General features: G+C 39.1%; 1 protein-coding gene across 5 annotated transcripts in view; it reads right to left on the reverse strand.

The window, feature by feature from the left end:
• LRBA (LPS responsive beige-like anchor protein) overlaps positions 1-16,346 on the reverse strand; it is a 758,742-nt gene that overhangs the window by 640,406 nt on the left and 101,990 nt on the right. For all 5 annotated transcript variants that reach the window (XM_032412965.1, XM_032412964.1, XM_032412967.1 and 2 more), the window contains 4 exons: positions 4,345-4,466; positions 4,133-4,259; positions 3,368-3,487; positions 1,330-1,476 (listed from right to left, as the gene is read on the reverse strand). In XM_032412965.1, coding sequence (XP_032268856.1) covers positions 1,330-1,476; positions 3,368-3,487; positions 4,133-4,259; positions 4,345-4,466 — 516 coding nt within the window. The remainder of the gene's footprint in view (positions 1-1,329; positions 1,477-3,367; positions 3,488-4,132; positions 4,260-4,344; positions 4,467-16,346) is intronic.

The raw sequence follows: 16,346 nt of genomic DNA on the forward strand, positions 1-16,346 counted from the left end.
CTAATGCATAGCAGCCAAAAACTGGAAACAACCCTAATGTCCATCAATAGAAGAATGGATTAAAAAATTGTGATATATTCATACAATGGAATACTACTAAGCAATACAAAGAAAGGAGCTACTACAACAAAACAACATGGATGACTCATAAGAAACCAAACTCCAAGGAGTACATGTTGCATGATTCCATTTACATAAAACCTTAAAAAATCTAATTAAGTGACAGATGAGCAGTTTCTCTCAACAGGAATGCAGTGGGGTTAGAAAAGTGGAAGGAGGGACACTTGGGTGGCTCGGTCAGTTAAGAGTCTGCCTTCGGCTCAGGTCATGATCCCAGGGTCCTGGGATCGAGTCCCGCACTGGGCTCCTTGCTCAGCATGGAGTCTGCTTCTCCCTCTGCCTGCCGCTCCCCCTGCTTGTGCTCTCTCTCTCTCCCTCTGACAAATGAGTAAATAAAACCTTAAAAAAAAAAAGTGGAAGGAATTGACAGAAGGAGCACTACTGAACCTTTTGCAGGAACAGAAATATTCTATTTCTTGATTGTTGTGATAATTATACTTTTGTCAAAACTAATTAAAATATGTGTACTTTACTGACTGTAATGGTATATGTAAATCAACTCAATATATGTAAATCAACACAATCAGATTGTGTTTTCAAAGGAACATAGCAGACTAAGTTGCTCCCTGAAACCAAACTAGACTAACAATGGCTTAACCCAGAGGTTTCCAAATTTTCTTAGTTCATGACAGTCTTAGCATTTCAGTAACTGTTTATGGTGCTTTAGATCAAAATAAATATTATTAAGTGGTTTGGTTCAAACAATTTTGTATTTTAACAATTTAATAGCCATCTGAAAAAATTAAGGCACAAGTCAAAAGAAAAAAATGTTTTCTTCATTACATTAGCAAAATTATTTATTACTTTTTATGCATCTTGAACTGCATGAACTCTCAAATTTGGAATCAGATTTCACACCATCATCCTCATTTCCTGTTCCACATTAATTTCCACATGGTACTTGTTTTTTATCACAGCAAATGTTGAAAATTTAGTTATGCAAAGACAGACATCGTCAAAGAAATGCAACATGAACTAAAGGTGAAACTTGAGCTAGTAGTTTGCACAGTGCCCCACATATGACAAGTATACCATGTTTCCCTCAAAAATATAAAGTACCCTTCATTCAGATTCCTGTGACTTCCCTGTGGTACCTCTGATTACTCTGACATTCAGTTTTGTAACCCAAGGTAGGTTGCTCCATGCATCACCTCCCTTTAAATAAAGTTCAATTAACACTGGTTAAGCAGTGAACAGCAAGTAAAGTACCTTATATCCCAGGCCCAACTGATAAATAGCAAAAATCTGAGCGGCATTAAGAGCTTCACTAAAAAGGTAAACTGCAGTCATCTGACCACAGAATACCCTATTAGCATCTGCTGTTTCTGATGAGCCCAGGAAACATTTGTCAAAGGTCTGTGAAAGAAAATAGATTTTATTAGAGAAAAAAACAAAAAAATTATCTTCTCTAGATAGATACATTAAGCAACCTACATTGCTTAAATATTTTGGTATAAATGTTCTGTCCATTCTAAACTAACCTGGCTAGATTAAAATAATTCACTTAGCATTTCACTTCATTCACTCATTGTAACCTACCGTAGAGATCAGGAAAGACATCACAGAAAAGGAGATAACACAAGTTTTCCAAAGTACAATAAATAAAACTTGATGAAAAAGTGGATGCAGGAAATGAGAGTCAGAGAAATCATTATGGACTCTGAAGGTTCATACTTGGGCAACCAAAGAAGCAGTCTTTGTTACAAGAAGGAAAAATCATGAGTTAAGTTTAGGACATAATCAATCTGCCTTTTCTGTGACTTAATATGGATGGAGCTAACACGAATGGAGAAGCAACTGTCAATAGGGTTCTCTAAGTTTGGTGAGAAGTTAAAATTGTAAAGAAAGATTTTTGCAGATATCGAGATATAGATAATGGGTGAGGTCATGGAGTAGATACAGTCTCTCAAAAGAAATATGTAAATCCAGAAATGCAGGTGTATGTTTTTCTTCTAACATTAAAAAAAAAAAATTCTCTTAACATCTAGGTTGCAAACCACATTTTAAAGACCCATGTATACAACAAAGAGGGACTAAAATAAAGTTCTTCACAGCTCTTTAAAAGTATCCTCTTATATGACAAAACCATTAGAAAGAATGTTGAAAAATATATACATATTGCCATTAGGGAATACAGAAAAGTTGTTAACATTTGGGTTCTGAAGACAAGCCACCTAAGTCAAATCACTACTTCACATGCTGCTGATCTTGGCAAATTAGTTAATCTTTCTGTGCTTCAGTCTCCTTACCTGTAAAATGGAGATTATAATAGTACTTACCTTGCAAGGTTAGTACTTTTAGAAAATAAAGGTATTTATTACAATGCCTGGAGTACAAGCACTTAATAAAGACTAACATAAGGAAAAAACAGTTTAAGAAACAATAAATATATCTGATCCCCTTTTTGTGTTAAAAAAAATGAGAGCTAACATTTACTGAGCACTTACTCTGTACAAGGCACTGTGCTAACAGATTTGTGAACAGTTTCTCATTCAATTATCACATTAACCTTGAGATAGGTACTACTTTACACCCATTTCCAGGTAGAGAAACTTAGGCCTAATAGATTAAGTAAGGTCATATAGTCAGTAAGTGATAGAACTGGGATTGAAACCTAAGTCTATTACAACAACCTGAACTCTTAAGATTATCATTACATAATACATAAATATGTGTAGCATAGGATACAAAAGAAGCATTTGATGGTGAATGGGTGGAATGGTTTGTAATCATTTTACTGATCTGTATTTTTTAAGTTTTCTATTAAAAAATGTCATTGGTGAGAAAAAAGAACTTTTTAATTCCTATTTAAAATTTGAGTTTAATACATATGGATCTCTTTTTCAATCCTGAAAACATTATTAGATAACAGTCATCTATAGCAGCTATGAATTATTTGCAAAATTTATAAGCATGTATCATCTAATTCATTCATAAAAATGATCAGAATTCTGCCACAGAGCTCCCAACTTTAATTTGATAAATGAACCAATGATACATTTTCAATATATACCCATTGTTACCTATAAAGCTTCATCTCTACCCTATCTAGAATAATTTTATAACGACTAATATCTTATGTGACACATGAACACAGTTCTACTCTATAAATATATTAACATGCTAGCCAAAATATCATTATAAAACTCTGCCATTGTGGTATTCTAAAATTAATACCCAATGTATAATATATTTTTCTTATTTTAAAAGTTCATGCTTTTAAAATAATTTTTTTCAAGTTACTTACATCACTGGTGTTGACAAACCATGTTATCTCTCCATAGGAAGCTAGCTCACCATTCACGTAACAACGAAGCTCACTGTTCTTCCATCGGTTATAAATGTGCACTATAGTTACCATATACCACTGAATAAGTAAAAAGTTTGAAGAAAAAAAAATTCTTGCAATAACTCAACCATATTGATAATAACAAGTAAAACTTAAATTATAAATTACAATTAAATCTAAAAATAAGACTACCTTTATTAAATTCAATATTCAATCTCTGGAACAATATTTAATCAAGGGAACTCTCAATAGGTAAGAACTTATTGTGAAATTATCTTTCCAACTTTTTATTATGAAAATTTTCAAATATATCCCAAAAAAGTTAAAAGTTCAGTACAAATACCCTTTTCCACATTCTAGATACCACAATTGTCAACATTTTGCCACATTTGTTTTATCTACTTATTTATATATACATACACCATTCATTAATCTCTAAATTTTAAGGCACATACTACCACTACTACTACTACTACTACTACTACTAAAGTAACTGCCATTGATATTTTCCCCTTGTACTTCTTTTAAATTCTATGAATAACAAAATATCACGCTTTTTATTATCCAAATCAGGGAGGTTAACAATTGTCCAGTGATTTATACTTCATTTTCTGAAACAGAATAAACAGAGTTGTGATCTATCACATGTTATATCATTAATATTAAAACAAAGCACTTTGAAGGCTAGCATAGCTTGTTAATTTAACTAATAAGAACACATACCTTTTGCGGCTTAAAATCAAATTTCACACAGTGTTGAAAGCCTTTTCCTTTTGACTTTATTGATGTTATAATCAAACAGCCCCCAACAAAGTGAGCAGAATAACCAAGACCTTTGCTTGTTCTGAAACTACAAAGAATAATTTTCATTTTACCTCTAAATATTCTCTCACCTTCAAAGTAAGATAATAACACTAAGTTACAAAAATACATACCAATATAAATATGGTTTATCCTTATCCACATTGATGTTATTTACAGGATCCATTCTTAGCCAGGTATGAAATGTAAAACCATTCTGGTATGGCCATTTGGCTATAGGAGGTAATGCAATGGCCTAAAGGAAAAAACTCTGAGTTATTGATTCACATGAAAAACTTTATTACTGAAATCAAGAAAATGAGACTTTACAATACTGTATATATTTTCTACTACATGTTATTCTATACCATGATTATATCTAAAAGTGTCTTTATCCAAAACACTTTTCATAACTTCTAAGTTTTCCAAAATACATAGTAATATTACTTTAATTAAATGATAAAAACATTCCATGTGACCTGCTGGATACACGAATCTTATTTGCTTCATTTCTTACAATGAAAAAAGATTCAAAAGTATTCCAATTAAAAGAGATAGGTAGTAATATCAAATTTGGAAATTTGTTGGTGAAATGATAAGGTATTAGAATAGAGAAAGATGGAAAGAATTAGTTTCAAATCACTATATAAATGACTTCACTACCTGGTTTAAAATTTTATTGAAAAGATCGTTTTATTTAAAGTTACAAATTTTAAAATCAAATTTTACTTAAAAGTGCATAAGGACCCAGAATAGCAAAAAAACAAAGTTGGATACTCATAATATCAAATTAAGAAAACCTTACCACACGAAGTTACTATTATAAAGACTGTGTGGTACTGGCAAAAAAACAGAAACATAGGTCAATGAACTACAACTGAGAGCCCAAAAAGAAACCCTTATATTTGCGTTCAACCGATTTTCAACAAGAATGTCAAGACAATTCAATGAGGAAATAATAGTTTTTTTCAACAAATGTGCTGGGATAACTCGTTATCTACAAGCAAAAGTACGAAGTTGAATACTTTCTTACATATTTTACAAAAATAAATCATAGATCTAAATGTAAAAGTTAAAACTATAAAACTCTTGTAAGAAAAAATAGGGGTAAATCTTTGTGACTCTGGGTTAAGTAAATCCTTGTTAATTAGGCCACCAAAAGCACAAGCAAACAAAGGAAAAAGTGTATCAACTGGAATTCATTAAAATTAAAAAAGGTTTTTTGCTTTAAAAATATCATCCAAAAAGTTAAAAGACAAGCCAAAAGAACGAAAGAAAATATCTGCAAATCATACATCTGATAAGGAACTTGTACCCAGAATATATAAAGAACTCTTACAACTCAACAGCAAAAAGACAGACACAATTTTAAAAAGGACAAAAGATATGAATAGCCATATCTCCAAAGAAGATACGCCAATGACCAATTCGGACATGAAAAGATGCTCAATTATCATTAGTCACTAAGGAAATGCACATCAAAACCATGGTAGGATACTACCTGACACCCTCTAGGATGGCTATAATCAAAATGACGGACATTAACAAGTGTTGGCAAGCATATAAAGAAATTGGAACCCTCATAAATTGCAGGTGGGACTGTAAGATGATACAGTCACTTTGGAAAACAATCTGGAAGTTCCTCAAATGTTTAAACATAGATGCTCAATATGACCCAGCAATTCCACTCCTAGGTACATACACAAAAGAAATTAAATGAAAACATGCCCACACAGAAACTTGTATGCAAAAGCCCAAAGCAATATTATTCATAATAGCAAAAAAGTAGAATCAACTAAAATATCTACTAATGACTGATTGAACAAAAGGTGGATATCTTACATTAGAATATTAGTAAGCCATAAAAAGGAATGAAGCAGGGGCGTCTGCGTGGCTGAGTCGTTAAGTGTCTACTTTCAGTTCAGGTCATGATCCCAGGGTCCTGGGATCCCAGAGTCCCGGGATCGAGCCCCGCATTGGGCTCCCTGCTCTGCAGGAAGCCTGCTTCTCCTTCCCCAACCCCCCTGCTGTGTTCCCTCTCTCACTATGTCTTGCTCTGTCAAATAAATAAAATCTTTAAAAAAAAAAAAAAAAGGAATGAAGCAGTAATTCCTGCTACAACATGGATGAGCCTTGAAAATAGTATGCTAAATGAAAAAAGACAATCACAACAGGCCAGATATTGTATGACCCCATTTGTATGAACTGCCCAGAATAGAGAAATCCACAAAAAAGTAGAGTAGTGGTTGCTTAGGCCTGGGAGTCTGAAGAGGAAATGGATTAAAGAGAACAGGGTTTCTTTTGGAGAAGAGGAAAATGTTCTAAATTTGATTGTGATGGTGGCTGCACAACTCTAAACACCATAAAACATTCAAGTGTACATCGTAGAAATGAATGGTATCATATGTGGATTATAATAAAGCTGTTAAAAAAGATCAGACTACACAAGTTTTTAAACTTATAATTTACATATGCACTTATCTACACATACCGTATATATTCTTTTATATATATAAGATACCCATAAAACATGAAAAACATCATAGAGCCAAACTTATGCAATAATACTACTGACACTTCAAGAGACCGATTTAAAGCAAATGTTGCATTAAGAAAAAAATAGTAGGGGTTGATTGGCTGGTTCAGTCAGTGGAGCATGTGACTCTTGACCTCAGGGTTGTGAGTTCAAGACCCAAGTTGGGCATAGAGCTTACTCCAAAAAAATAAAACAACAGAATACATATTCAATGTGTATATATGTTTTCTCTCACTAAAAAATGAGAATAGAAAATGCAAAAGCTGGGGTGCCTGAGTGGCTCAGTTAAGCATCTGACTCTTGATTTCAGCTCAGGTCATGATCTCAGGGTTGTGAGATCAAGAACCACATTGGGCTCCACGCTGGGTGTGGAGCCTACTTAAGATTCTGTGTCTCCCAGGGCGCCTGGGTGGCTCACTCGGTTAAAGCATCTGACTTTGGCTCAGGTCATGTTCCCAGGGTCCTGGAATCAAGCCCCCATCAGGCTCCCTGCTCAAAGGGGAGCCTGCTTCTCCTGCTCCCTCTGCTGCTCTCCCTGCTCAGTTTCTCTCTCTCAAATAAATAAAATCTTTAAAAATAAAAATAAAAAATATTCTCTCTCCCTCTCCCCCTCCCCATAGCTCATGCATATGCACATGCACTCTTTCTCTAAAAAAAAGAAAAGAGGAAGGAAGGAAAGATGGCAGAGTAGGGGACCCTATTTCAACTGGTCCCCAAAATTGAGCTGGATATCTACCAGACCACTCTGAGCACCCACGAAACCAGCCTGAGATGTAAGATCTGGATCTCGACAAACAGAATATCGCAGGCGATTGGTTTTGAGGTACAAAGTGGGGAGCCCTGATTTCACGGGCAGGTATCAGAGGATAAACAGCAGTGGGACGGTGCCTGGCCGTGGGGATCCTACACCGCCAGTAAGTGACAGCCTCACGCGCTGGGGACGGGCACAAACTCGAAGACCGGTAGCAGCAGGGAAAGGACTTGAGGGCAGCCCCCGGGGGCGGAAACCCAGAGCGGCAGGATCACGCATGCAAACTGCAGCCCCGGGCCCCCGGGATGGAAACCCGGAGTGGCGGGGTCGCTCCTGCAAACTGGGAGCAGCTGGCGGTTTTAGAAGCACAAAGGGCAGAGAAGTGCTCCGACCTGGAGGCAGGACTGGGAGCACTGCGGAGGGGCACACAACCCAGGACGCTGCAGTTTATAGCAGCACGGACAGAAATGGAGACAGTGTGGTCTGGAGAGCTCACTGAAGAACAGACTGAGGTCTCTCAGCTCTGAAGCAGAGGGTTGGAAGCGGTCTCTTCTGCTCTGACTCGCGGAAGAGATGCGGAAAGCCACCAGAGAACAAAAGCCCCAAAGACTGATTCCTGCTGAGCCCATCCCCCACCACAGGGGGGCAGGGCAACTCCGCCAAAACAGGGTTGGCTGAGTAACAGCACGGCAGGCCCCTCCCGCAGAAGACAGGCTGGGAAAACAAGAGGCCAGCAACCGTAAGGTCCAAGAAAACAGGTGCATCTTGCTTGGGTTCTGGTCAATAATTTGGACTCTATACATTCCCTCAAACACTCATCAACAGAACGACTAGGAGGAGGAGCCCACAAAATAGAAAAGACTCAGAGATTATGACTTATGCTGCAGATTTACAAATGGATGCAGATATAACCAAGACGTCGGAGATGGAATTCAGGCTAGCAATTGTGAAGACAATGGCTAGAATGGAGAAATCAATTAATGGCAACATAGAGTCTCTAAGGGCAGAAATAAAAGGTGAATTGGCAGAACTTAAAAATGGTATCAATGAGATCCAATCCAATCTAGATAATCTAACAGCTAGGGTAACTGAGGCAGAAGAGAGAATAAGCGACCTGGAAGACAATATAATAGATAAAAAGGGAAAAGAGGAGGCCAGGGAAAAACAACTCAGAATCCATGAAAATAGAATCAGAGAAATAAGTGACATCATGAAGCGTTCCAATGTCAGAATAACTGGAATCCCAGAGGGAGTGGAGAGAGAGAGAGGACTAGAAGATGTATTTGAGCAAATCGTAGCTGAGAACTTCCCTAATCTGGGGAATGAAACAAACATTTGAGCCCTAGAGGCAGAGAGGACCCCTCCCAAGATCAAGGAAAACAGGCCAACACCCCGGCATGTAATAGTAAAACTTGCAAATCTTAGAACCAAGGAAACCATCTTAAGGGCAGTTAGGGGGAAGAGATTCCTTATGTACACAGGGAGGAACATCAGAATAACGTCAGACCTATCCACAGAGACCTGGCAAGCCAGAAAGGCCTGGCAAGACATATTCAGGGTACTAAATGAGAAGAACATGCAGCCAAGAATACTTTATCTGGCAAGGCTTTCATTTAGAATGGATGGAGAGATGCAGAGCTTCCACGACCGGCAGAAACTGAAAGAATATGTGACCACTAAGCCGGCCCCGCAAGAAATATTAAGGGGGGTTCTATAAAAGGAGAAAGACCCCAAGAGTGATATACAACAGAAATTTACAGGGACAATCTATAAAAACAACATCTTCACAGGCAACATGATGACAATTAATTCATATCTTTCAATAATCACTCTCAACGTGAATGCCCTAAACGCTCCCACAAAACGGCACAGGGTTGCAGATGGGATAAAAAGACAGGACCCATCCATATGCTGTCTACAAGAGACTCATTTTGAACCTAAAGATACATCCAGACTGAAAGTGAAGGGATGGAGATCCATCTTCCATGCCAGCAGACCTCAAAAGAAAGCTGGGGAGCAATTCTTATATCAGACAAATTAGATTTTAAACTAAAGTCTGTAATAAGAGACACAGAAGGCCACTATATCATTCTTAAAGGGTCTATCCAACAAGAAGATCTAACAATTGTAAACATCTATGCCCCCAACATGGAAGCAGCCATCTACATAAGCCAACTGTTAACCAAAATAGTCATACTGATAACAATACGTTAATTGTAGGAGACCTCAATACTCCACTCTCAGCAATGGACAGATCATCGAAGCAGAAAATCAACAAGGAAACAAGAGCTTTGAATGATACATTGGACCGGACCAGATGGACCTCATAGATATTTACAGAACATTCCACCCTAAAACAACAGAATACTCATTCTTCTTGAGCGCACATGGAACTTTCTCCAGAATAGACCATATACTGGGTCACAAATCAGGTCTCAACCGATACCAAAAGATTAAGATTATTCCCTGCATATTCTCAGACCACAATGCTCTAAAACTGGAACTCAATCACAAGAAAAAACTTGGCAGAAATTCAAACACTTGGAAGCTAAAGACCACTCTGCTCAAGAATGTTTGGGTCAACCAGGAAATCAAAGAAGAACTTAAACAATTCATGGAAATCAATAAGAATGAAAATACATTGGTCCAAAACCTATGGGATACTGCAAAGGCGGTCCTAAGGGGGAAATACATAGCCATCCGAGCCTCACTCAAAAAAATAGAAAAATCCCGAATTCACCAACTAACTCTACACCTTAAAGAACTAGAGAAAAAGCAATAAACGATGCCTAAGCCATGCACTAGAAGAGAAATAATTAAAATTAGAGCAGAAATCAATGAATTAGAAACCAGAAACACAGTAGATCAGATCCATGAAACTAGAAGTTTGTTCTTTGAAAGAATTAATAAGATCAATAAACCACTGGCCAGACTTATCCAAAAGAAAAGAGAAAGGACCGGGGCGCCTGGGTGGCTCAGTTGGTTAAGCGACTGCCTTCGGCTCAGGTCATGATCCTGGAGTCCCTGGATCGAGTCCCACATCAGGCTCCCTGCTCGGCAGGGAGTCTGCTTCTCCGTCTGACCCTCCCCCTTCTCATGTGCTCTCTCTCATTCTCTCTCTCTCAAATAAATAAATAAAATCTTTAAAAAAAAAAAAAAGAAAAGAAAAGAAAAGAGAAAGGACCCAAATTAATAAAATTATGAATGAAAAGGGAGAGATCACGACTCACACCAAGGAAATAGAAACAATTATTAGAAATTATTATCAACAACTATGTGCCAATAAACTGAGCAATCTGGATGAAATGGAGGCCTTCCTGGAAACCTATAAGCTGCCAAGACTGAAACAGGAAGAAATTGACAACCTGAATAGGCCAATAACCAGTAACGAGATTGAAGCAGTAATCAAAAACCTCCCAAAAAACAAGAGTCCAAGGCCTGATGGATTCCCTGGGGAATTCTACCAAACATTCAAAGAAGAAATAATACCTATTCTACTGAAGCTGTTTCAAAAAATAGAAACAGAAGGAAAACTTCCAAACTCATTCTATGAGGCCAGGGTTACCTTAATCCCCAAACCAGGCAAAGACCCCATCAAAAAGGAGAATTTCAGATGGATATCCCTGATGAATATGGATTCCAAAATCCTCAACAAAATCCTAGCTAATAGGATCCAACAGTACATTAAAAGGATCATCCACCACGACCAAGTGGGATTTATCCCCGGGATGCAAGGGTGGTTCAACATTCGCAAATCAATCAATGTGATAGAACACATTAATGAGAGGAGGGAGAAGAACCATATGGTCCTCTCAATTGATGCAGAAAAAGTATTTGACAAAATACAACATCCTTTCCTGATTAAAACTCTTCAGAGTATAGGGATAGAGGGAGCATTCCTCAAGTTCATAAAATCCATCTATGAAAAACCCACAGCAAGTATCATCCTCAATGGGGAAAAGCTGAGAGCCTTTCCCTTAAGATCAGGAACATGACAAGGATGCCCACTCTTGCCACTATTGTTCAACATAGTACTAGAAGTCCTAGCAACAGCAATCAGACAACAAAAAGAAATAAAAAGTATTCAAATTGGCAAAGAAGAAGTCAAACTCTCTCTTTTTGCAGATGACATGATACTTTATGTGGAAAACCCAAAAGACTCCACCCCCAAATTACTAGAACTCATACAGCAATTCAGTAATGTGGCAGGATACTAAATCAATGCACATAAATCAGTTGCTTTCTTATACACTAACAACGCAACTGTAGAAAGAGAAATTAGAGAAATGATTCCATTTACAATAGCACCAAAAACCATAAGATACCTCGGAATAAACCTAACCAAAGAGGTAAAGGATCTATACTCTAGGAACTACAAAACACTCATGAAAGAAATTGAAGAAGACACAAAAAGATGGAAAAATATTTCATGCTCATGGATCGGAAGAATAAACATTGTTAAAATGTCGATGCTACCCAGAGCAATCTATACCTTCAATGCCATCCCGATCAAAATTCCAATGACATTTTTCAAAGTGCTGGAACAAACAATCCTAAAATTTGTATGGAATCAGAAAAGACCCCGAATCGCCAAGGAAACGTTGAAAAAGAAAAACAAAGCTGGGGGCGTCACGTTGCCTGATTTCAAGCTGTATTACAAAGCTGTGATCACCAAGACAGCATGGTACTGGCACAAAAACAGACATATAGACCAATGGAACAGAATAGAGAGCCCAGATATGGACCCTCAACTCTATGGTCAAATAATCTTTGACAAAGCAGGAAAAAACATGCAATGGAAAAAAGACAGTCTCTTCAATAAATGGTGCTGGGAAAATTGGACAGCCACATGCAGAAGAATGAAACTCGACCATTCTCTAACACCACTCACAAAGATAAACTCAAAGTGGATGAAAGACCTCAATGTGAGACAGGAATCCATCAAAATCCTAGAGGACAACATAGGCAGTAACCTCTTTGACATCGCCCACAGCAACTTCTTTCAAGATACATCTCCAAAAGCTAGTGAAACAAAAGCAAAAATGAACTTTTGGGACTTCATCAAGATAAAAAGCTTCTGCACGGCAAAGGAAACAGTCAACAAAACAAAGAGGCAACCCACAGAATGGGAGAAGATATTTGCAAATGACACTACAGATAAAGGGCTGGTATCCAAAATCTATAAAGAACTTCTCAAACTCAACACCCAAAAAACAAATAATCAAGTCAAAAAGTGGGCAGAAGATATGAAAAGACACTTCTCTGAAGAAGACATACAAATGGCTAACAGACACATGAAAAAATGTTCATCATCATTGGCCATCAGGGAAATTCAAATCAAAACCACATTGAGATACCACCTTACACCAGTTAGAATGGCAAAAATGGACAGGGAAAGAAACAACAAATGTTGGAGAGGTTGTGGAGAAAGGGGAACCCTCTTACACTGTTGGTGGGAATGCAAGTTGGTACAGCCACTTTGGACAACAGTGTGGAGGTTCCTCAAAAATTTAAAAATAGAGCTACCCTATGACCCAGCAATTGCACTCCTGGGTATTTACCCCATAGACACAGATGTAGTGAAAAGAAGGGCCATATGCACCCCAATGTTCATAGCAGCAATGTCCGCAATAGCCAAACTGTGGAAAGAGCCAAGATGCCCTTCAGCAGATGAATGGATAAAGAAGATGTGGTCCATATATACAATGGAATATTACTCAGCCATCAGAAAGGATGAATACCCAACTTTTACATCAACATGGATGGGACTAGAGGAAATTATGCTAAGTGAAATAAGTCAAGCTGAGAAAGTCAATTATCATATGGTTTCACTTATTTGTGGAACATAAGGAATAACATGGAGGACACTAGGAGAAGGAAGGGAAAAATGAGGTGGGGGAACTGGAGGGAGAGATGAACCATGAGAGACTATGGACTCTGAGAAACAAACAGCGTTTTAGAGGGGAGGGGGGAGGGGGATTGGTTAGCCCGGTGATGGGTATTAAGGAGGGCACGTACTGCATGGAGCACTTGGTGTTATACGAAAACAATGGATCGTGGATCACCACATCAAAAACTAATGATGTATTGTATTGTGACTAACATAACATAATCAAATTAAAAATAAATAAATAAATAAAAGAAAACGCAAAAGTTTTATAAAAATAATTTATCCATGAATACTTTATTTTTTTTAAAGATTTTATTTATTTATTTGACAGAGAGAGACATAGTGAGCGCAGGAACACAAGCAGAGGAAGTGGGAGAGGGAGTAGCAGGCTTCCTGCCGAGCAGGGAGCCCGATGTGGGGCTCGATCCCAGCACCCTGGGATCATAACCCGAGCGAAGGCAGACGCTTAACGACTGAGCCACCCAGGTGCCCCTATCCATGAATACTTTAATTTCCCTTGAAAAGCTATATCTAAGGAAAGAAGTGAGTCACTGAATATATTTAAAACACCTATTCTCTAAAAGTTCCAAAAGCTGTTTAGCTGAACTATCCCACTTCCAAAATAAATGCAAGTAAGTGGAATAGACACATTATGATCTCAGAGAATTATAAACATATACAATTATAATATGCAAGGAAGAGAGAGAAGATTACAGAAGAGTAGGAGGACCCTAGGCTCGTCTTATCCCCAGAAACACAGCTAGATAACTATCAAATCATTCTAAATACCCCAGAAATCAACCTGATGACTGACAGAACAAGCTCCACAACTAAAGGGAGAGAAGAGGCCACATCGAGGAAGGTAGGAAATGTGGAGATGTGGTATAGGGGAAATCACAGATGCCACAGAGAGGAAGGAACCATGGTCGCAGAGAAATGCAAGAGAGAGAAGAGCACACAGGGAAACACAGAAAAACATTTCCCCCAAAGACACACGCTGGGAAAATGAGAGGGGCTGATTTTCTTGAGTTCTTGGAACCAGCAGGGCTTGAAAACTGGAGTTTTAAAGGTCAATGGGCTTGGCTGGGATAGAGCCCTAAGGGTGCTGCCCTAACCCTAGAGAGAAGGCAGGCAAACAACCTGGGGGGCAAACAGCATAGACAGAATGATCTGAGGAGCACCTGGGGCACACTGGGGGGAGATTAGTAGAGTGTGTCCCTGAGAAGTGGGTATTCAAGGAGATACCTCTCCGGAAAAAAGGAGCCGGCTGGCACCATTTCCCTCCCCCGCCACCTCAGCATACACACAGAGCCACCTGCAGAAAGGAGCTCAGCCCCAACACTGGCTGCCTGACTTGCTTATAGCAAATCCCACACCCCTGCACTCTGGCACAACTGCCCTTCTCAGTCAAGCTTGCCTCAGTCCTAGCATGGTGAGACCCTCCTCCCAGCAAACCAGTACAGGTTCCTGCCCCCAACACATCCCTAAAGCATGAAGCTTTAAAAGTCAGCAGACTTGCTGGGATAGAGCCCAGAGAGCAGTACACTGCTCCTGAATAGAAGGCAGGCCAACAACCTGGAGGTGGACAGTGTGAATACAGCAATCTGAAAAAAAACCCTAAGACACACAGCAGGGAGACTATTCGCTCTTCTCTGAGTGCTTCCCTGATAGGGTGCAGAGATATGCCTCTGCAGGAACAAAAGAGGTGGATGATGCCATTTCCCTCCCCCCACCACTTGACATAAACACAGAGCCACCTGAGGGAAGCAGCATGGACACCAGCTCCCTAACCTGCTTCACCAAGTCCACACCCTTGGCTCTGATGGTATTGCCCTTCTCAGTCAAGCTTGCCTCAGTCACAGCAGGGCAGGCCACTTCCCCAAAAGAACAGCAAAAAACCCTGTCCACGCCATGTCTCCCGACCAGAGAATTCTACAGGGCTCCAGTTCTAGTGGAAGTAGTATCAGGTCTCATTTAACAAGCAGACTAGAGCACACCTAGTTAAAACTTGCCACATTCTGGAGCACCTGGGTGGCTCAGTCGTTAAGCGCCTGCCTTCGGCTCAGGTCATGATCTCAGGGTCCTGGGATCGAGCCCCGCATCGGGCTCCCTGCTCAGCGGGAATCCTGCTTCTCCCTCTCCCACTCCCCCTGCTTGTGTTCCCTCTCTCGCTGTGTCTCTATCTGTCAAATAAATAAATAAAATCTTTAAAAAAAAAAAAAAAAAAACTTGCCACATTCTGACCAAGGACCAAACACTGCCACTTCAGGCAAGGAGAGTCTCTGCAAATGACTGGCCTAAAGGATAGAGCAGTCAAAACACAGTAGCAAAGTGCACACAGCACACACCAGACATTCCCTGAAGCACCAGACCCTGGACACTGAAGGACTTCTTCATAAAGCCATTACTCTCAGGAGCAGGAAACATAACGGTCTTTTCTAACACATATAAGAAGGCAGAGACTTAGATAAAATGCCAAGACTGAGACATTCATCATAAATGAAAGTACAAGATAAGGTCCCAGACAGAGATCTAAGGGAAACAGATATAAGTAATGTGTCTCATGGAGAATTTTAAGTAACAATCATAAGGATACTTGCTGGACTTGAGAAAAGAATGGAAGACTTCAGGGCGATAATTAATGCAGAGATAAAAGAGTTAAAAAAGGGGGGCACCTGGGTGGCTCAGTTGTTAAGTGTCTGCCTTTGGCTCAGGTCATGGTGCCAGGCTCCTGGGGGCGAGCCCCGCATCGGCTCCCTGCTCAGCGGGAAGCCTGCTTCTCCCTCACCCACTCCCACTGTTGTGTTCCTTCTCTCGCTGTCTCTCTCTCTCATTGTCAAATAAATAAATAAAATCTTTAAAAAAAAAAAGTTAAAAAACAGAATGAAAAATGCAACAACTGAAATTGGAAACAGGCTTGATGCAATGAACACAAGGCTGGAAGAAGCAGAAGAATGAG

Source organism: Phoca vitulina, unplaced genomic scaffold (assembly GCF_004348235.1).
Source record: "Phoca vitulina isolate PV1807 unplaced genomic scaffold, GSC_HSeal_1.0 scaffold14, whole genome shotgun sequence".
Lineage (NCBI taxonomy): Eukaryota > Metazoa > Chordata > Mammalia > Carnivora > Phocidae > Phoca > Phoca vitulina.